Below are 23,286 nucleotides of genomic sequence, written 5' to 3' on the forward strand. Positions count from 1 at the left end.
CAAAGGTACATTATCGAGTTCACGAAAAAAAAGTTTCAGACAATGAGCAATGAATGGTAACCTGCTTCAAAAACCTTCAAACCCCATTACCTTCATAATACCAATCACCTTTACAAAATCTAGGGTGGGACAGTTATTCATTAGAAACTTCACTAATTGCGCCACCTCCTGATAAAATTTCTGAGTGTTGATTTCAAGTAGATTGTATAAGCTCAGAGAAAAATACACAATTGGGGGCAACATGAGCCTAGCTCCATTTTTTTTCTGTCTAAAATAAAAATAAGCTCCTCAGCTTTAAAAGTGCCAAACTGCAAATTGATACGTTCAGTTTCATCCCAAGTACGTCTACCACCCCAGCTAACCCTGGCTGATCCGAGGGTGGTGCGGTCAGGGCTCCAGGCAGCGGTAACCNTAGATTGTATAAGCTCAGAGAAAAATACACAATTGGGGGCAACATGAGCCTAGCTCCATTTTTTTTCTGTCTAAAATAAAAATAAGCTCCTCAGCTTTAAAAGTGCCAAACTGCAAATTGATACGTTCAATTTCATCCCAAGTACGTCTACCACCCCAGCTAACCCTGGCTGATCCGAGGGTGGTGCGGTCAGGGCTCCAGGCAGCGGTAACCTGCGATGAGTTCCGGAGCTCACAGATGAGCGGCCAGGAGCCCAGTCACTAACTAAATGTACAATGAGATCCCCAGTAGAGAGCAACCTAAGGCGCCCCCTTTCCGAGCATATCTGCTCTTGGAGTCTCTGTACCTCAGAGACCACGGTCCTGTCACGACCGAGTTATCAACCCAACATCGGATGCCAGAATATCAGTGTACTCTCCAGGCCCCCAAACCCAGCCAGCTCCCAAAGAGAGCACAGCAAGTCGTAGCTTCTGTCACTCTCCCGATAGGCAGACACATAAACAAATAACAAAAGAACTGTTCGCACCCCCACGGGAGGCAGCATGCATTAAAAAGACATGAACCTCGTCCTACCTTGCATCCAAACATCAACGACAAAGTGTTGTTGGTGCAAGCAACTTTGCAGTGGCAAATCATTGGTGTAAAACAGTCAGGGTCCTTAACAACAGGGGACATTCCTTTCGGGCTGCGGCAGTGGCAGCTCGCTGGGGGACGCGAACACAGTGCTCGCCGGGCATGTGGAGCGACAGCCTAGACAGGGCAGCCGCTTCGATAGCTGCCCCCTGCGCCCCGTGCAGCCATCTCAGCAACGGGGTGGAAGCAACGCCAGGGCAAGTACCAAGCGTCTCGGGGTCTCCCTTCCCTGGGGAATGATGCGTGGGGGGAGGGACAGAACCAAGCTGGGTTTCCCCCTCTATGGTGAATTTGGGGGAGGTAAAATTTAAAGTAAATAAATAAATAAATAAATAAAAATAAAAGGAAGCCAGGCGCTTAGAGGAGGGTTCAAAGGAGGTGGGGCAGTATTAGCATGTAAAAGGATGTGCCCGCCTACTCGCCCCAGTCACACAAGATTGTCATGAAAGCTGAAGGGGGCTGAAATTATTCTGTGAAGAAAAAAAAAAAATACTGCAGCTCCGAATTTGGTAAAAAGCCAGTGGCTTGCAGCAATCCAGAGTCACCGTGGGGAGCGCTGGCCGGGCCAGTAGGGTAGGAGGGAGGGGCCGGGAGAGGGAGTGAGTGTGGCGTTGGCCAGACGAGCCCAGCCTGCCAGCAGCCTGTGCGCTCTGGGCCACCTAGGAGTCTCTGGGATGGGTGTGCTGAGGCTCTCAGCGCAGACGTGACCCAGAGACCACACTCAGCTCACTCTGCTGCTGCTGCTGGCTGAGCTTGGGGGACCTCCGAGGCTGAATCCCTGAGAAGGGGAGGCTTGAGGAACCCTGCTCTGCACATCCTCCGGGCCCTCTGACAAAGGTGTGCCTGGGCTGGTGTCCTGCAAAGGGGCAGCAGGTAGAAGTGGGCTGGAAATGGTCTCCCTGGGGCCCTGGGCCCTTGACATCTGGGGCAGGGAGCTTACTCCCCTCTCTGGGTGGTAGATTCAGCCTTGGAACCAAGGCTTTATTTGATACATTTTTCAAACTCACAAAGGAAGAGTCCACCCCCTCCTCATATTGAGGTCTCAGAAGCTCCAAGAAGCCCCAGAAGTATTTATATAGTTCCGGAAGTACGAATGTCAAGGCTGGTGGATGCTTTATTGGTTTTGTTTTTCCTTTTCTTCTTAAAGTGAGGTTGTCAAAATTGAAAAAGACCAAAAATTATCAGCATGTGGCTGGCCCAGCTGCAAAAATGCTTATTGGAGGAAAAACCGATAGGCCGGGTTCAGACAAGAAAGCAGATAAAACTAGCACTCTTTAGGTGCCACCTAAGTGCCTGGCACTATGCCTCACAGACAGCAGGTGGAAAGAGAGCAGGGTTTGAAATCAGCGTTTGGAATCAGACTCTGGTTCTGGTGATGAGTGTGACTTGGTGTAAGTCACTTACAGTGCCTGAGCCTCTGTTTGCCTATCTGTCCATGAGCAATTGACCCCTGCCTTACAGAGTTGTGAAAGCAAACAACACATTTCTGTGGTAAGCTCCTGTGGTACCTGGCAGTTGCTCTTGACTTACACAGCTCATGTCATGTCTTATCCTGAGATGTACAGGTTACTGGACACATTTCCTTAGAGGAGGAAGCTGAGGCCCTGAAGGTTATATCATTTGCCCAAGTCACACAGTCAATACACCATGAAGGTGAGGTTCAAAGTGGTGGAGGAGAGTTTGAAAGCAACTTCACAAGAGACATTACACACTTCTCCAGAAGCTAGTTTCAAAGTCTCCAGATTTGTTTGAGAAGGGTCAGTACTATCATAGTCACGTGAATCTGACAGTTTCAAGTTTCTTTCTAACTGGGCATGGGACTCAGATCTTGGCATGCAGCAACAACATGGCCCTAAACATCCAGAGCAAACTCTTCCCGAACCACGTTTTCCTGACGCATGTCCACCATAACATCAGACCATATGCACTCCAAATTTATAGGAGCCCCAGTGACACTATACTCTTCAGCCTCATTAAGTTCCAGTAAGAACAAGAGAACAAAACTTGCAAACCACCAAGTCAAAGGTATTGCCCTATAAACTATTTTTATTTGCCCATATTTAAAACACCCCATCCTCCTGTCCCAGGCTAATGAAAAGCAAACTTGATTTTACCAGAATTCCCTGGGGAGCTTGTTTAAAAAATAATAATAATAATTAAAAAAAAATTCTAGGCTCAGCCCTACATTCTCATTCCTTAGCTGAGGAGGGTATCAAAAAATCTACTATTCCAATTAGAGTCTCTGCTGATAAATTATAGGTTCTGCCTACAAAATCAAGACCTCTTAAGGGGAGTTGAGGCAAATCTGGTTCTAACTAAAGAGGGCAGCTATGCCTTAGACTTTGGGATTCTTACACTAAGTGTTCGAGTCCTTACCCAGTTGGTTTCTCTATTAGGAATCAAGGTTGCTTCAGTCAAGTTCACATCTAGGGGCTGTTGGGGCTCAGGAAGTCTAATACATGTGGCTTAAACACAGTCGATCACATTTAAGGAGAACTCTGGGTCTGGCGCCTTCTGTGGAATCTTAGTCACATTCACAGATTAAGTGTATCCCTTAGCATTTTATCCCTTTATGCTACCATAAAATGTACGATTGTATGAACACTTCCACCTACAGAGCATCTATAATTATGGCTGTTTTTCCAAGGGAGACTGGATTCTAAAAACCTTGTACAATATTCCCCTTATTCATTAGCCTATAATTTGGATTTCAAATACCCCAAAAGTATTGTATGCTCTATATTGTGATGTTCCAATAATATCTAACACAGTCTTTCCCTAATGAATTACCCAAGCTAAGGCTGACCTCCTATTCTAGGGCAGCATTAAAGGCTGCTATGTTCAAGTTATTTCCCATTTTAACGTCTGCACTGGTTTAGATTGAGTCAGCCAAATGACAAAAATATAAAGAAAAATGTATATTTAATTGTTTGATCTTTTGTTTAACTTTAATCAAAGAGAGTTCATTTGGCTCTCGCTCTTTCTATACTCACACACACTTCCCCGTGTGTGTGCTTATTTGTGCATTTGTGATCTGTCTATATGCATCTGAAAAAATACTTTCTCTTAATTCTTGTCTTTCAATAATAGCTCTGGGGTGAATTGAAGGGGAGGGGAGGAGAAGGGGGAATGTCGTTTCCATGACAATGCATGCCATGGTTACAGCCAGTCACCACTACGGTTAAAAGAAAAAAAGTGAATCACTATTACCTTAAGATGTGAACACACTGCATTATTGGTCTGAAAAGCACTAATTTGGGAGGATACCGCATGGGGGTGTACTGCAATATTTTTAGGTGGAGATATTACTAGGGAATGCCAGGAGATGATGCACTCATTTTAATAGTCAAAATAACCACCCTTAATTAGACATCTCAGTGATTGGTAACACAGTTCCTCCAAATCATCATCACTTTTGCAAAATGATACATGACAACTATATACTATTAAACATTTTTTTCTAGTCACAACTTTTCTCAAGATGAACTCATAGTCATCCACACAAAGAAGCCACAGGATCATCAGTACATGTGACTAGGGTTTAATTTTAACTTTTTATTCTGGTTACTATTATTTCATACCAGAAATTGCAGCAGTGAAGAAGCATTAGTTATTTACCCACCTTTTTCTTTACTGATCCCATTCACAGCAACTTTTTAAAAGAGGTGGTTCATGTTGGACAGGAAAAGTGTGTACTGGACAGTAGGAGCCATGGTGTTGTTTCATACAGACCTGTGTGACTTCTAGCAAGCTGCTCAGCCTCTCTGAGCCTCAATTCCCTTGTCCATTTATTAAATGGGTATACGAAAGCATGTCTCAGTTTACTTCCAGTGCTGAAGTTCTCTGAGTGGGCTTCCAAACAGAAGATCTTAAGAATCTGAGAAGTCATTTTATTCAGTCACCTGTCTTCAGAAAATCAACTGTTCTGTAGTGCTTACCATTTATTCAATACGCTCTAATACAGTGTTCGCTATATGCACTGTTTGAAATTCAGCAGTGTACCAGATCCTACTTTTGATCATCAATTGTTCGTACCTCTTTTGAACTCCTCATTCAGTGACATCATGGCAGAAGCTTAGAATCAGCCACAGAGGAAGTACTTACACAACATAAATTGGCAAACATGATGGATCAGGATGTTTTTCTTCACAGAAATATTTGCCAGCACATCACTCGTTTAAGTACTGTATCTACATCAACTTATTGAATAACTACAACCACTAAATCATACCCTTCCAAAAAAAAAAAGAAAGAAAAGTAAACCACAGAGGGATTAAGTAACTTGTGTAGGTTAACAACTTGAATACTAGCTAGTTAAATGAATAAACTGACAAACATCTTGATGCTTTTCAACCACAGATGTGTATTTCTCCCTTATGTTAGCTGTCGTCCGTGGCTTGGCTCTAGCCTATGCTTCCCATGGACAGAGGAGCAGCCCCTCCCAGGGTTGGGATGGCCCCATGGCAGAAGGAAAGTGATCAATGGCTAGATATGCAGTGACTCTTAATGATTCTGTTCAGACATTACAAACATCTTCCTGTTCACATTTTATTAGCCAAGGTATGCCAGTGGGTTAGGACAGGATAATCCTCTCGCAGGAAGGAAGGAGGAGATAGTAGAAACAATAACACAATTAAACAAAGGCTGAGCAAGGTGATAAAACTAGAATTTGAACCCAAGCAATCTGACTTAAGGAGCCAAGTTCTAAACAACTGGGCCACTTGGCCTGTTACTTCTATCTAAGACATCTCAATTTTTCACCTGCTTTCCATACTAGGGTTTTTAAGTAGCAACTCTTGGGGGGAATTCTCTTCTGTGACTCCTAGAAAGAAAGCGCAGTAGATTTCAAGTACATAAGAGCTTTGAAGCCAATCAAGACACACTAGGTTTTGCCACTGATTGCTGTGTGATTTCAACCGTTATTTTCCTTTCCCTCACCTCCCTTTCACTTACTCTTTTAGTAGAGATGTTTTCCTGAAATAAACTCATCAATAGGTTTTCGTACCACAAACTGTATTTTTATCTCTGAGTTTCCTGAAATATGTAAGACAGAAAGGTATATAAATATATACCTTCCTGCCATCAATGAGTTCATGAATCGAAGAGATTGTCAAGAAACAAAGACTAACAGTAGCTCTTTCTGACAGTAGGAAAATATCCACAATTGAGTATTAACAACTGTACTTTAAGTCCAAGAATAAGAATATTTGACCAACCTAGTTAATGTCTCTAACTACCATTTCCTGTTCTATAAAAAGATGATAATGCTATATAGGATTGCTGTAAGGCTTAAACGAGATAATATAATTCAGTATGCCTGTCACTCATCTGGTTCATGCTATGCATTCAGTAAACTGGAGAAGCTTTATATTAATTTCATAATTTTTGTACCAATAAAAGTTTACTGAAGACAATAAACCTATTAGAGCCAATGTGCAAAATCTCTTTATTCTGAACAATTCTAACACTTTAACTTTTCCTCACAAATTTTATCTCCCCCGAAGTCCCCAGACCCTTTCTTGGCTGGCTCCCGTGTACCTCTCACTGAGGAACTCACAACTGCAGAGAGGGTTTATATTAGAATCAGACCCCACTCAAGTGACTTCCGTGACCGTCACATTTTTCCCTCGACTCTGGGACCCTCACATTTTCCCTCTTGGACTCTGCCTATGCTCTCTGTTGTTTCCGAGTCCTTCATTTCCACTTACCAGCCCTGGAGCATAAACACGTCTGGGTTAGTCAGTGAGTGACTGGTTGACCTTTACTTGAGTCATATTTGGCAGGTTAGCTTGACCTTTATTTGAAATAATTTTCTTGTTTATTTGTGGTTTGGAATGATTGAGTCAATACGTGAATGAATGAAGAACAAATGAACGTGTGGGTTAAGCAAGGCTTTCCACAGCACCTGGTTGAACAGCAGAGATCTTTGTCTCCCAATCCAGCCCCGGTCACCCTCCCTCCTAGTTGGAAGGAGGACAACCTTTATCAAGGAAATGCCAGCTCATTGATTCGAAATCAATTTTGACAACTTGTTTTGGCAGTAAGTGTTTTCAAATAACAATTGTTCTCACCTACACTAAGGCAAGGCAAAAGTTGGCCTATAAGACTGCTTATGATGTTCACTTTCACCACCCTGATGGCCACGTTGAAAAAGCAGCTACAAATTATCACCCTCTGTACCTACCATCTGTGAGAATTTCTTCAGTAAAAATGAAATGAAGTAAAAAAAGAACACTTCTTAGGTCTTTTTGGTCACTGACTTTGATCCCAGTGTGGAAAGAATAATATTTGGGTCTTGTTTCCAGTCCCAACTTTGACATTTATGTGACTCTAAGTCAGTTAATTACTTTGAGAGTTAATTTTCTCATCCAGTAAAGAGGGGGAAAGGTCATTAAATGGTAATACCTGTATTACAGGGTGGATTCACTGAAATATCACATGTGAAATTACCTTTGTCTGCTATGTATTTTTTCATAGCCAAATAGTTTTTATTTTGATAATATTTATTATATGTACAAAAGCAAAAGTTTAGTGTGGAAATAATTTTTAAATATTATCATAAACAAAAAAACAATTTGAAGGTACTCATAATTCCATTGCCAGAGATAAGTAATCTTAATATTTGGGGGTTATGAATCCTGTAATATTTCCAGAAAATTGTGTTCAAAATATATATAGTGTAGGCTGCTTTTGAATATAATATATCTTTGATACCTATCCATGCTTTTATTTATTTTTATTGTATTGTTTTACATTATCTTTTGGTCCCCTTATATCCTTCTCCCCCCACAATCACTACACTGTTGTCCATGTCCATGATCCTTTTTCCTTTTTGCTCAATCCCTCCACCCCCTAGCCCACCTAACCTTTCTGCCCACCAACTAGCTGTCATCCTGTTCTCCATCTATGAGTCTGTCCTCATTTTCCTTATTAGTTCAGTTCATTAGATTCCACATATGAATAAAATCACATGGTATTTGTTTTACTCTGATTGGCTTACTTCACTTAGCATAAAGTTCTCCAGGTCATTCCATATTGTTGCAAAGGGTAAACTTTTCTTTTTTTACAGCTGAGTAGAATTCCATTGTGTAAATGTCCCATAGTTGTTTTATCCACTCATCTACTAATGGACACTTGGGCTGCTCCTCATTTTGGCAACTGTAACTAATGCTGCAATGAACACAGGGGTGCTTATGTTCTTTTGAAATAGTGTTTTGGGTTCCTTCAGATATATTTCCAGAAGTGGGATCACTGGGTCAAAAGACAGATCCATTTTTAACATTTTGAGGTATCTACATACTGCTTTCCACAGCAGCTGAACAAGTCTGAATTCCCACCAATGGTGCAAAAGAGTTCCCCTTTTGCCACATCCCCAATAGCACTTGTATTTTGATTTATTGATGATAGCCATTCTGACAGATATGAGATGATATCTCATTCAGGCTTTAATTTGCCTGAATGATAAGTGATGTTGAGCATCTTTTCCTATGTTTATTGGCCATCTGTATGTCCCCTTTAGAGAAATGTCTATTCAGGGCCTTTGCCCATTTTTTAATTGTATTGTTTGGGGGTTTTTCAGTGTTATTTTATAAATACTTTATACATTTTGGATATTACCCTCTTATCAAATGTATTAGTGAATATGTCCTCCCATTCTGTGGGTTGTGTTTTTATTTTGTTGATGATTTCCTTTGCTGTGCAAAAACTTTTTCATTTGATGTAGTCCCATTTATTTATTTTTCTTTTATTTCCCTTGCCTGGGGAGATATATCTGACAAAAATTTTCTCAGGCAGCAATGTCCAAGATTTTGCTGCCTATGTTTTCTTCCATGATTTTTATGGTTTGGGATCTAACATTTAAGTCTTTGATCCATTTTGAATTTATTCTTGTGTGTTTTGTAAGCAAGTGGTCTAGTTTCATTGTTCTGCATTATCTGTCCAATTTTCTCAACATCATTTATCAAATAAACTATCTTTAGCCATTTATATGCATGCCTCATCTGTCAAGTATTAATTAAGGCAAAGGTTTATTTCTGAGCAGTCTATTCTGTTCATTGATCTATGTGTCTGTATTTATGCCAGTACCAAGCTGTTTTGACTACTATGGTCTTATGGTACAGTTTGATATTACGTAGTGTGATTCCTCCAACTTTGTTCTTCTTTCTCAGGACACTGTTGTATTCAGGGATTTTTGTAATTCCATATAAATTTTTGAAATATTTGTTACAGTTCTGTGAAATATGTCATTGGAATCTTGACAGGAATTGCATTGAATCTCCAGATTGCTTTTAGGTAGTATGGACATTTTAATTATGTGAATACTTTCTATCCATGAACACAGTATGTGCTGTATCTTCTCCAATTTCTCTTCTTAGTGTTTTATAATTCCCAAGTATAGGTATTTAGCACTCTTGGTTAGGTTTATTCCTAAGTATTTTAATCTATTCGAAGCAATTGTGAATGGGATTGTTTTCTTGATTTCCCTTTCTGTTAGTTTGCTATCGGTGTATAAAAATGCAACTGATTTCTGGATATTAAATTTGTATCCAGCTACTCTGATGAATTCATTTATCAGTTCTAGTAGATTCTTGGTGAAATCTTTGGGGTTCTGTATGTACCAAATCATGTCATCTTTGAATAAAGGCAGTTTTACTAATTCCTTTCCAATTTGGATACCATTTATTTCTTCTTGTCTAACTGCTGTGGCTAGGACTTCTAGTACTATGTTGAATAAGAGAGGTGAAAGCAGATATCCCTGTCTTGTTCCTGATCTTAAGGGGAATGATTGTAGTTTTTGCCTATTGAGTATAATGTTGGCTGTAGGTTTCTCATGTAAGACTTTTATTATGTTGAGATATGCTCCCTCTATTCCTACTTTGCTGAGTGTTTTTATCATAAATGGGTGGTAGATTTTATGAAATAATTTTTCTGCATCTATTGATATGATTGTGTGGTTTTTATCCTTCATTTTGCTTATGTAGTGAATCACATTTATTGATTTGTGAATGTTTTACCTACCTTGCATTCCTGAATAAATCCCACTTGATTATGGTATCTGATTTTCTTGATGCATGCTGTATTCAGTTTGCTAATATTTTGTTGAGGATTTTAGCATCTGTTTTTATCAGAGATATTGACCTATAATTTCCTCTTTTTGTAGTGTCTTTATTTGATATTAGAATTAGGATAATGCTGGCTTCATAAAATGAGTTTAGAAGCCTTCCCTCCTCTTGAATTTTATGAAATAGTTTGAGGAGAGATATTAGTTCTTCTCAGAATGTTTTGTAAAATTCCCCTATGAAGCCATCAAGTCCTGAGCTTTTGTTGTTGGGAGTTTTTTGATTACTGCTTCAGTTTCACTAGGTATAACCTATCTACTCAGATTCTCTGATTCTTCTTGATATGGTTTTAGAAGATTGTATGTTTCTAGGAATTCATCCATTTCATCCAGATGGCCTACTTTATTGACATTTAGTTGTTCTTAAGATTTTCATACAACCTTTTGTATTTCTTCGGTGTCAGTTTTTATTTCTCCTCTTTGATTTCTGATGTTATTTATTTGGGTTCTTTTTTTCTTGATCAGTCTGGTTAAAGGTTTGTCAATCTTGTTTAGCTTTTATAAGAACCAGTTCTTGGATTTGTTGATCATTTATTTTTATTTTTTATTTTATTTCATTTATTTTTGCTCTAATCTTTTTTTTTCCTTCCTTCTACTTATTTGGGGCTTTGTCCGTTCTTTTTCAAGTTTCTTTACATGTGAAGTTAGAGTGTTTATCTGAGCTTTTTCTTATTTTTTGAGATAGGCCTGTAATGCTATGAATTTTCCTCTTGGGATAGCTTTCTCAGTGTACCACAGATTATGGATTGTTATGTCCTCATTTTCATTTGTTTCAAGGTGTCTTTAGATTTCCTCCTTGGTCTCATTGTTGTCCCTTTCATTGTTTAATAACATATTATTTAGCTTCCATGTCTTTGAGTGTTTTTCAGTGTGCTTTTTATGACTGATTTTTAGTTTCATAGCAATATGGTTAGAGAAGATGCTTGATACAATTTCAATATTCTTAAATTTATTGAGACTTTTTTGTGTCCTAACATGTGGTTTATCCTAGGAAATGTTCCATGTGAACTTTAAGAGTATATGTATCTGCTGGTTTGGGGTGAAATGCTCTAAAGATATCAGTTAAATCCACTTGGTTACAGGGATGCCCAACCTGCAGCCGTCAGGCCGCATGTGGCCCACAATGGTTGTGAATGAGGCCCAACACAAAATCGTAAATTTACTTAAAACATGAGATGTTGTGTGATTACATGTCACAATGTATTTAATGTGTGGCCCAAGTCAACTTTTCTTCCAGTGTGGCTCAGAAATACCAAAATGTTGGATACACCTGGTAGTGTATCATTTAAGGCTGCTGTCTCCTTGTTGATTTTCTGCTTGGAAGATCTATCTACTGAAGTCAAAAATTCCCGACTATGACTGTATTTCTATCAATCTCTCCCTTTATGTACATCAAGATTTGCTTCACATATTTAGGTGCTCCAATGTTAGATGCATATATCTACTAAGGTTATATCCTATTGTTGGATCGTTCCCTTTATCATTATGTAGTTCCCTTCTTTATCTCTTACTATAGCCTTCACTGTAAAATCTGTTTTGTCAGATATAAGTACTGTTACCCACACATTTTTTCTCTTCCATTGCATGAAATATCTTTTTCCATCCCCTATTCATGCTTTTAGACAAATGTCTTTCTACAAAAACACCATTAAGATTTAGATATTTCATGCATGTTTTATAAATGCCTTCTTGTTAATAGTAAATATACTTCTTATTTCAGTAGGATGAGAAAAATTAAAATTTTCTTGTGGATAAATATTTGCACAGATCTATAACAAAATTATCAGGCTAAAACTTACATTTAAATAATTCTTGGTGCAAAGTCTTGGATATTTTTAAATTTTTAATTTATGATAGACAATTTATGTTTGTGTCAATTTAAAGTTCCATTAAAAATCCTTATAAGACTCGGTTTTAGTCTTTGTAACTAATATCTTCTAGAAGATACTTCAACAAAACTCTGCTGGCAGATTCTGATTTGTCTGAAAATGTTTTTTTAATTTGATTTGATTGTTAGTTTATCTAGGTATAAGTTCTAAGTTGTCAGTTATTTTCTTCCAGTGTTTTGAAGAGTTCTTATCTTTGTAAGTGCTTAATTGTGTTTCCCATTGATCAATCTTATTCGCTCATTGTTTCAGTGCTCTGGAGATTCAATCCAAAGTAGTTAGATATGGAGTTAATTTTTTTATCCTGTTTAAGTCATCTTGTGATTGCTGCATCTAAAGATTCATGTCTTTAATCAATTATAAAACAATGTAAAGGCATATCACTTTGCATTGTTTTCTCCCTCAAGTTTTCTATCTTTTTTTCTCCTTAAATTACAATTAAATACATATTTACTGTCCTTTTCTTATATATATATATATATATATATATATATATATATATAAATTTGGGGGGCTTGTGCTGGACTATGGGTAATTTCTTCACATACTCTTCCATTTACTTATTCTATTTTCAGTTCCTTAAAATAATTATTTTGTTTTTAATTGTAGTTATCATACTTTTATATTTTAAAAGTCCTATTGGTTTTTATTGAGATATAATTAAACTGTTATATTCTATAAGTATAAGGTGTACAAGGGTTGATTTGCTACACATTTTGCCACATGATTCCCACTGTAGCATTAACTAACACCTCTGTCACTTCTCATAGTTGCCATTTATTTCTTGTGGTAAGAACACTTAAAATTTATTCTCTCGGCAACTTTCAAGTATATAGTACAGCATTAACTCAAATCACCATCCCCCAAACTTACTTATCTTATAACTGAAAGTGTGTACCCTTTGACTGACATCTCATTCCTGCCTGCCCCCCCTCAGCCCCTGGTAAACACCATTCTAGTCTGCTTCTACGAGTTTGAATTTTTTAGATTTTACATATGTGATATGATACAATATTTGTCTATCTTCATTGGAGATATTATTTCACTTATCATAATATCCTCAAGATCAATCCATGTTGAAAATGGCAGGATTCCCTTCTTTCTTACACCTGAATAACATTTCACTGGAAATGTATCACATCTTCTTTATCCATTTATCTTTTGAGGGACACTTTTGTTGTCTTTATAGCTTGGCTATTGTAAATAATGCTGCCATAAACATGAGAGTGTAGATATCTCTTTGATATCCGCTTTTCACTTTTTTTAGGTATACACCCAGGAGGGGGATTGCTGGATCATATGGCAGTTTCATTTTTTTCTTGAGAAACCTCCATATTATTTTTTATAGTGGCCACACCAATTTACATTGCCACCAACAGGTGGCATGAGTAGTACCTCTTCTCCACATCCTTGCTAATACTTGTTATCTTTTGTCTTTTTGATGATAGTTATTCTAATTGGTGTGAGGTGATATATCATTGTGGTTTTAGACTGTGTTTCCCTGGTGATTAGTGATGTTGAGCACTTTTTCATGTATCTGTTGGAAATCTGTATGTCTTCTTTGGAAAAATGTCTATCCAGATCCTCTGCCAACTTTTTAATCAGACTGTTTTTTCTGTTGAGTTGTAGAAGTTTTCTTAAATATTTTGAATAGTAACTCCTTATCAGAGATATCATTCGCAAATATTTCTCTCACTCTGTAGATTGCTTTTTGTTTGTTGAATTTTTTTGATAGTCTGGCATATACTATTTATGAATGTTTAACACTCTTCATTTGTTCACTCATTCACTTTTAGTTTATACATTATATACCAAAATTACCCAAGAAACATAGTTCAAATACATGTCAACCAAACACAGCAAATTCCTGTGAAATCATTACTTCTATTTTTATACTATTTGCCCATCTGTAAAATAAAGGCAAATTGTTCATTGTCAAAAAATATATTCTAAAATCAGAATTCAACTCTGTGAACAGAAATTCATGAGAAAACTGTGTGAAAAACATGGCTCATTTTAAATTGTTTCGTATTGTCACTGTGTTTCTCTACTACAAATAGATTTTCATTATGAGCTCTTTTTCATCTGAACAATAGATGGCTCTTCTAGCTGCAAGAACTAAATGAGGTGACTGACTTACCCTGAAAACTCCCCACTATTATATTGCAAGCAGAAGCCCTCATACCCAACTAAATGAAATAATCACTCAATGAAACATCTGCTTGCCTGAAACTGTGAAGACATCACATCTGTTTTACAATCTCTTGCTACATACCACATAATTAAGATTATGACAATTATCTCTTTTTCTCTCAGTAACCTGGAAGCACTCTATTTAAAGTCCTTAATGGCACCAATTTATAAATATAGCCTAACTAGCCCTGGCTGGTGTGGCTTAGTTGGTTGGGTGTTGTCCCACAAATCAAAAGGTCACAGGTTCAATCTCCACTCAGGGCATATACCTAGATTGCAGGTTCAGTCCAAACCCCATCAGTGTTCCTCTCCCTCTCTTTCTTCCTCCCTTCCCCTCATTCTAAAAACAAATAAATAAATACATATTTTTAAAAAATATATATAGCCTAACCAGATTTCCATTTCTTTTTTTTAAAGTACCACAAGGTCATTGTGAAAAAACTATCTTTTAGTATAATGTGTAAGTTACCCCAGTTATAAGAATTTTGGTGTTCTCTTCCTTCATTACAAGAACAGTCAATCTCAAGTACAATGTGTTTGAAGATCTGAATTGTGTTTGCTAAAGTTGTCAGCATCTGATCATGGAAAAAGCCTTTGCTTTGTTCATGGTGTTAACCTAATTACTTTACTTTCCCCTTTCGGTTCCCAACTACCATTTGCATATTAATTCATCTAACAAATAATTTCCTGTTGTCTATTATGTGCTAGGTACTGTGCTAAGTGTGGGACACAGTGGTAACTATAGATCAACACAGTCCAGGCCTCAGGGAATTACAGATCAGTAGGGAAGGCGGATTGGGATGAGTAATTTACATTGAGCCATCTGACGGTCAGAGAAGGCATAACTAGGGAAGTGATAACTGAGTTGAAATCATAAAGATGAAGGGAAATTTACTGGACAAATAGAAGAAGAACATCTCAAATAATAGAGGGAATAGACCATGCAAAGAATATGTAGTGCCAGGAAATGAGGAATTTAGGAAGGACTGAGATAAACTCAGAAGGGTTGGAATGCAGGAAGCAAGGGTAAACATCAAAGTAAGAAAAAATTGAAAAAGAAAGTAGAGGTCAGACTATGGGGGTTATATTTAAGATTTTTGTCTTCATTCTATAAGTCTTAGGAAACTACGTAAGGAATATTTAAAAAGAAGCCTTATTGAAGTATAACCGAAGTATCATAAAGTACAAATATTTAAAATGTACAATTTAATAAATTTCAACAAGTATATTACATATCCATGAAACCATCAGCACAATCCCCATAGCAAATGTATGTATCACCCTCAAAAGTTTGCTCATGCCCATTTATAATCGCTACCCCTCAAATTCTATCCTACTCCTCATCCCAAAGCAATCACAAATCTGCTTTCTGTCACTACAGATTAGTTTGCATTTTTTAGAAATTTATATAAATGAAGAAAAGAGAACCCTAGTACACTGCTGCTGGGAATGCAGATTGGCACAGCCACTGTGGAAAACATTGTGGAATTTCCTCAGAAAACTAAAAATGGAACTACCTTTTGACCTGGCAATTCCACTGCTGGGATTATACCCTACAAATCCTGAAACACCATTTCAAAAGAACCTATGCACCCCAATGTTTACAGGAGCACACTTTACAATAGCCACGAGTTGGAAGCAACCTAGGTGCCCATCACTAAATGAGTGGATCAAAAAACTATGGTACATCTACACAATGGAATACTATGCTGCAGAAAGAAAGAAGGAGCTCCTACCCTTCATGACAGCATGGGTGGAACTGGAAAGTATTATGCTAAGTGAAATAATCTAGGTGGTTAAAGACAAATAACATATGATCTCATCTATAAGTGGAACCTAATCCACAAAACAAATGAACAAGCAAAATATAACCAGAGACATTGAAATAAAGAACAAACTGACAGTAACCAGACAGAAGGAAAGGGGAAGTAAGGGGAAGTGAAGGGAAAGGGCTGTCAAGGAACATGCATAAAGGACTCATGGGCAAAGCCAAAGTGGGGTAGGATTGAGGGTGGGAGGTAGGGATGGGTGGAGCAAGGGGAGAAGTGGGAGAAAATGAAGACAACTGTTCTTGAACAACAATAAAAAATGTATATAAATTATATAAAACAGTATATACTTTTTTGGTTTGATTTTTTTCACTTCATACATTTATTCTGAGACTTCTCTAGGGTGTTGCATGTGTCAATAGTTCACTTTCTTTTTATTGCTGAATAACATTACACTGTAAAGAGATACTACTATAATTTATCCATTCATATATTAATGGACATTTGGGTTGTTTCCAGTTTTTGGCTATGCAGCTGCTATGAATATTTGTAAGTAAGTTTTCATATAAACATATAGTTTCTTTTCTATTGGACTGAATCAGGTTGATCACATGATAGATGAATGTTTAAATTTTTAAGAAAATGTCAAACTGTTTTTTGAAGTGATTGTATCATTTTACATCCCTACCAATAGTCTATGAAAATTCCAATCTCTGTAGCTCTAAATTAACACCAGATATAGTCAGTTATTTTAATTTTAGCCATTCTAATAGAGACATAGAAGTACATCATTGTAATTTAAATTTGTATTTCCCTAGTGACTAATGGTGTTAAACATATTTTCATGTGCTTATTTGCTAGCTTCTTTGATAGCATCTATTCAAACTTTTGGGTTACATTTCAAATTATTGTCTGTCCCATTCTGGAGTTTTGAGTTCTCTATATATTTTAGAGTTAAGCCTTTAATTAGATATATGTTTCCACATATTTTTCCTAGTTGATAGTTTGTCTTTTCATTCTTTTAACAGTATCTTTGTCCAAATTATTAATTTTTCTTTATTGTTCATACTTTTACTGTCATATCTAAAAAATCTATGCTTAACCAAAGGTCACAAAGATGTTGTGCTCTACTTTCTTCTAGAATTTTTGTAACTTTAGGTTTTATATTTAGGCCTATGGTAAATTTTGGGTTAATTTTGATATACAATAGGAAGTATGAATCCACATTCATTTTTTGCATATGTATATTCAATTGTATCAGCACTGCTTGCAGTAAATAGCTATCTTTTCTCTCCTGAACTGTGTGCTTTTATAAAAAAATTCTTTGTCCTTATAGGTACGGTTTATTTCTGACCTCTCCATTCCCTTATTGATCTAGTTGTCTACTTGTATACAGCTACCATCTTTACATAAATCTGAAAGATCAGAGCTTTTTTGACTCACTAGATACTTTGAATTTTCATATGAATTTTATAATTAGCTTGTCAATGTCAAGCTAATTGACAATTGACAATTTCTACCGGAAATTGATAGAGACTGTGTTGAATCTCTCAATCAGTTTAGAGATTAAACATCTTAGCAAGGTTGAGTCTTCCAAGCCAGAAGCAACGCATCCCTCCCTTTCTTTAGGTCATTTGCCTCAGTGATGTTCTGTGGTTTTCAATGTACAGCTCTTTCACATCTTTCATCAGATTTATCCCCAAGTATTTCACATTTAAACTATTGTACATGGAATTGCTTTACTGATTTCAATGCCTGACTGTTCATTCTTACTATGTAGAAATACAGTTGTGTCTGTGTATTGACCTTCTATCCCACAACCTTGCTAAATTCACTAATTTGTTTGGTAGTTGGTCTTTTTAAAAAATTCTGTATTCCATCAGGTCATATTGTATCATCTGCAAATAAAAACTTTTACTTTGCCCTTTGGTTTTTTTCTTGACTGAAGGTGCTGCACAGAACATCTGTAGCAGTGTTGCATAAAAGTAGTGGCTCAAACCATTGCCATGTAGCTCAGTTGGTTACAGGGTAGTCCCAGTAGGCCAGCCTTGCAGGTTTGACCCCTGGTCAGGGCACAAGCAAGAATCAACCAATGAAAGCATAAATGAGTGGAACAGCAAATCGACGTTTCTTTCTATCTTTCCCCCCTCTCTCCCCCACCCTGCCTTTCTCTCTCCCTCAAAAAATAAATATATTTGTTAAAGTAGTGAGACAAGATATTCCTGTCTTGATCCTGACCTTAAGGAGAAAATATTCAGTCCTGTACTATTAAGTATATTACTTACTTGTACTTACTTGATATTATGTACTGCAAGTTTTTCATAGATGCTCATTATTAGGTTGAGGACAGTCCCTTCTAATTTCTTCTACTTTGCTGAGTTTTTTAAACCCAATGTCTTTTCTACATCTATTGATATTATTATTATTTTTCAGTTTATTAATATGGTAACATTTGTATGTTAAACAACCTTGTGCTCCTGGGATAAATGTCACATGGTCACGATATATTATCATTTTAATGTAGTATTAGATTCCAGTTGCTAAAATTTTGTTCAGAATCTTTACGTATATGTTCCTGAGGGATTTTAATCTATATTATCCTTTTCTTATAATAAATTTGCCTATTTTTGGTATCAGTGTAACTCTGGCTTCAAAGAATGAATTGGAAAGTATTGCTTCCTTTTAATATACCCAAACCAGAAACAACCAACATGTACATTAATGGCTAAATGAATACACAAAACAACACACATTTATACAACCTCAAAATCATTATTCCAATTGAAAGAATGCAGGCACAAAAATGTACAAGTTGTATAATTCTACTTATATAAAGCCCTAGAAAATTAAAGCTAACATTATTGTGATAGAAAGTAGATCCATCGCTGCCTGGACCTAGGGGTAGAAGGAGGGAAGGACTGAATAGGAGCATGAAGAATCTTCCAAGGGTAATAAAAATTACCTGTATCTTTACTGTGGTGGTGGTTTCATTGGTATACATATCTGTCAAAACTCATCAAATCATAAATTTTAAATAGATACACTTATTATACATAAATTACACCTCATTATTAAAAATATCTTGGATGGTTTAGAATTCAAGATCCAGAAATTATATTGATTTTCTAAGTGAATTATCAAATGACACATCAGTGTTGCAGGTTTTAACCAAAATAAATTTCAAATTAATTTCTTCCCACACAAGTGTTAGTTTAATATTAGGGACACAGTTGATGATCAGGAATTACTTGTTGCATCCATCAATCATTCAAATAAATAACTGAATTAAATATAGTGCAAATGATTTTCAATAAAAATTTTCTCAAAAGAATTTAGCTGTGATAATAAGATGTATCAATATATCTATATCAAGGTAGGCTGACATGATAACGAAGACACACTGCTTTCTGTTACAGAAAATGTTTCTGTACTTAAAATCCTACTCCCTGGAAAATAAAATGAGATCTTTAGAAGAAAAAGGGTAATTACAATAGCGAGAAATTGTTTTAAACAGTCAAAATGAATAACTGTGTAGGCTGCCAGATGAGTAAGGGAAAATATTGGGGAGAATACTTTATAAAGAACGTCATTGTCTAACCACTAATTCTGTATACCTGAAGCTCACACAGAATAATATGAAATGTAGAATAGAGAATTTTTTTAAAAAGTTCTGCCTGCCCCCTCCCAAAAAGAAGAGGCAAAGTAAATATCAGCTATTAACTTGACCATTAGGGGTCAACATTCCAGTGACCATTGCAGATAATTTCGTGATGTTTCTGATCATCAGAGTATTATCGTTGGTCTGCAAATAATTTAGGAAGCCCTGCAATCCATTCTTAATAGAAACTACACAAAAACATTTCTGCAACCGAGTAGTTTATCTTATTCTCAAAATATTTCAGAAAAGGAAACTCATATGCATTGTCACAACTCTCAAAATATGCTTACTATAAAAAACTTCTGTATCGACTGGTAGCTCTGAGGGATCTTTAAGAGATCACTCAGTTTGTCTACCACCTTTAATTAGAGTAAACTAAAAGAATTTTTACAACAAATTGCTATTCTGATTTACCTTTCAGTCTATCCATCCATTCAATATTCATTGAGTTCTACCACATTTCATATACTGGGCTGGAAGCTAAGGATACACACATGAGTCAAACACATTCCCCCCTGTAAAGAACTTACCTACTAGAGAAAACAAATAATCACCTAAATAAGTAGCTTCCATGACAGTGAGAAGAGTGTTGATGGTTAATGTTTATATGCTATGGGAATACCTAGGGAGTGGTTTTTAGATGACTTCAGATTGAAACCTTGAGAAGGGGAAGGAATCTGCCATGTGGGTGAGCAGAGATGGGCCCCATGAAAAGGGAAGAGGATGGGCCACGAAAGCCTACTCTGCGCAAGGAGTGGGGAGAAGTGCCATGTGGTTGGATCCCTAGGTTCTGGGTGTGATGTAATGAGACAACAAGTTAGTTAGGTAGATTTTAACCAGGTTAAGGAGTTCAGATTCCATGCCTTTGTTGAGGTATATGTAGAAGAACCTTGAAAAATGACAACATAGTCTACTAAAAACATTGAATTGAGAGAAGGCAAATTCAACCACATCTCTGTATATCAGACAATATGTAATATCTACACACAGAAAGAGCTAGGATTGGGCAAACCCTTACCTCTCGCACAATGCACTTGAGGGGCAGCTGGACTTGGAAATACAGGTTTTGTGACACCTTCTTGAATGTTCTTTCTTATGTACATGCTTTGGCAAATCTCAATATGAAAAAATTTTTTGATAACTTACCCGAAAACTCTTTATGCAAACACCTCCTGAGTGAATACAGCTTTCTAGGAAGACCTCTTTGGTTCTGACTGTTCTAATGACAGAATTTACAGTTCTGTGTTGTCAAAAGGAATAGGTAGCACTTTTGTATAAAAATTCTAAACATATTTAAAGCTACTTTTTAAAAGTCAAAATACTAAGCTAAAATGAGGCAGGCAAGAGTGAAGTCAAGTTTCCACTGGAGCTAATGTTTGCACTCTTCTTTTCAATTAAAAAAAGTCCATGGAGTTTCTCATAAAGATTTTTCTCACAGCCAGATACAAATGGAAAACAAGTGGAGAAGGAAAATGAATCAATAAGTCTGAGGGGAGAAACTGAAAAGCCCACCTGCATTTTCAGGAAAGGGCGCCACTATACACAGCATTACTTTAAACCACAAATGTTTCTGAGTCCTGAAATTTAAAACAAACAGCAAACACAAACAAAAGCAAACAAACAAATCCCCTGGCCTGAACACCACCCTCATCTTTTGAGAAATTAAGTCTCCAGAAAGATTACTTACTCCAATCACTGAAAACTAATCAGAAAGAAAACATTCTATAAAGTTTCAAATAGACATACCCAAAGTTCACATATTAGAGTTCACTCTTCCAGAATCTATGAAAATAAAGCACGCTTAGTTGTTTTCTCAAAATCAGGGTGTAATTATTACTTAACGTACAGTTCCAGATGGAAGGAGCACAGTAGAATTTCAAGTCCATATCGTGTAGGTTAAAAAATTAAAATGGCAGAGATCCTTTGCAAGCAAGTAAAAGAGAACAAAGGGGAGGGAAGAAATATATAAACAGTGCTATACAAATTTAAAAAAATGAACAGTGATTGTGGATCAGCCAGCATTGAGCGAAATGGGTTTCAACATAATTACTTTCTAAGGAAAGCATTATATAAAATGGTTAAACTGCATCCTCTAACTAAGCTCTAAGAAAACAGAAAACAAAGTATTGAATTTAATAAAGATTACCTTTCAAAAATAAATTGATATGTAAAGGTTTGTGATCTTAAAATAAAATACTTAACTCTTAACAATCACAAAACTTAGCTATCCAGAATGATTTGTTCCTCGAAAATTCCAGGTAGTTTTTGGAGGCACTGTTTAGATCAGTAAACACAAAATGACTGATTACCATGTGTCAAAAGCAGGGTAGGCAAAGATAAACCAACCATTGTTTCTTCTCTGGGGTAATTTAGATTGTGGGTGAAATAAACAGGTAAGCAGATAAGTATATGTTTGGGAGGTTAATAGTTGTGGGCAGAGAGGGTCACTGGGAACTCAGAGTAGTACTCCACCCAATCCCAGGATGAAGGCGATTCTCTGAGCAAAGGAAAGAAAAAAGGAGCTGAAGGACAGGGGAGGGGAAGGGCGTGGAGGGGCTGAGAGAGGAAAGGAAAGGAGGGGACTAGGGAGGAGGGGTGGCAAAAGAAAAGAAAGAAAGAGAAGAAAAGAAAAGACAGGTTCAGTCGTTCTTTTTATTTATTGGATTCCAGAAACTAATGCTTTGGAATAATTCTTTATTATTGAATAAAGGTAACAAGAAGATACTCCATTGTTTTACTTTAGAAGTTAGCAATGAACGTTACCTTTGCTCTTTGCTTTAGCCTGGTTTAGACAAGATAAAAAGCACGAGATTTTAATTTCAGCAGTCAGAAAGCTTAAAGTTCAAGTTGTTTAGTAGGACTGTGGCCTTAGGCAAGACACTTAACTCTAAAGCTCAGTTTTTCTATCTGTACAATAAGGCAAATGAAAAGGATCTGATAAGAGAAAGTAGATTCCAATGTGTTGTTAATTCTAATGTATAAAAAGATGATGATGTGATCTAACAAGAGGTATCAAATTTATCACTTATTTCTTTGTCTAGAACTGCAGGATATTTTTATCTTTTGGGTGCAAGTTACAGAAAACCCAAATGGAATGTACTTAAACAATCAGCACTGGTTTGGGCCATAGCATGAAGTAGGACTTAATGGGAAGAGTCCGGGTTCACCTCTTTTCCGAGCTCCTGGCCTGGCTTGTTCTGTGTGGAGTTGTGGTACCCCCCAGACAGGCAGCCAGACGGCTATCATGGTGCTGGACGCCACCTCCATGAGCTGCACTGTGCAAAGAAAAGGAGGCTGGCTTCCAGAAGTTCCCTCAGAAGGTCAAGAATGACCTTTCCTAGAAATCTCATGGAAACCCCTCTTTACATTTCACAGACTCCAAATAGCTCATAGATCCAACCTGGAACCAAACACTGGCAAGGGACTCACCTTTGATAAATCTCACTGCAATGGGATTCAATTTAGACAAGTCAGGCCAATCCTAGAAGTTTGAGAAGGCCATGCCCCTCCTGAGACACATGTGTTTTGTGGTGGAGAAATTAATACTCGAGCAACAGATTCTGTGAGATAAAAAGGGAGGGTGACAGATAAGTGCTAGGTGGGCAACAAGAGTGTTC

At 37.0% G+C, this 23,286-nt stretch overlaps 1 protein-coding gene across 6 annotated transcripts in view; it reads right to left on the reverse strand.

The window, feature by feature from the left end:
- DLG2 (discs large MAGUK scaffold protein 2) overlaps nt 1–23,286 on the reverse strand; it is a 1,965,529-nt gene that overhangs the window by 1,183,606 nt on the left and 758,637 nt on the right. For 2 of the 6 annotated variants that reach the window (XM_037042856.1, XM_037042844.1), the window contains exon 1: nt 986–1,324. The exons of the other annotated variants lie outside the window; for them this stretch is intronic. In XM_037042856.1, coding sequence (XP_036898751.1) covers nt 986–1,087 — 102 coding nt within the window. In that variant the 5' untranslated portion in view covers nt 1,088–1,324. Of the gene's footprint in view, nt 1–985; nt 1,325–23,286 lie in introns of those variants that run through there. 6 annotated transcript variants of the gene reach the window in all.

Source organism: Sturnira hondurensis, unplaced genomic scaffold (genome assembly GCF_014824575.4).
Source record: "Sturnira hondurensis isolate 20B ecotype Veracruz unplaced genomic scaffold, ASM1482457v3 Scaffold0003801, whole genome shotgun sequence".
NCBI classification, from domain to species: domain Eukaryota; kingdom Metazoa; phylum Chordata; class Mammalia; order Chiroptera; family Phyllostomidae; genus Sturnira; species Sturnira hondurensis.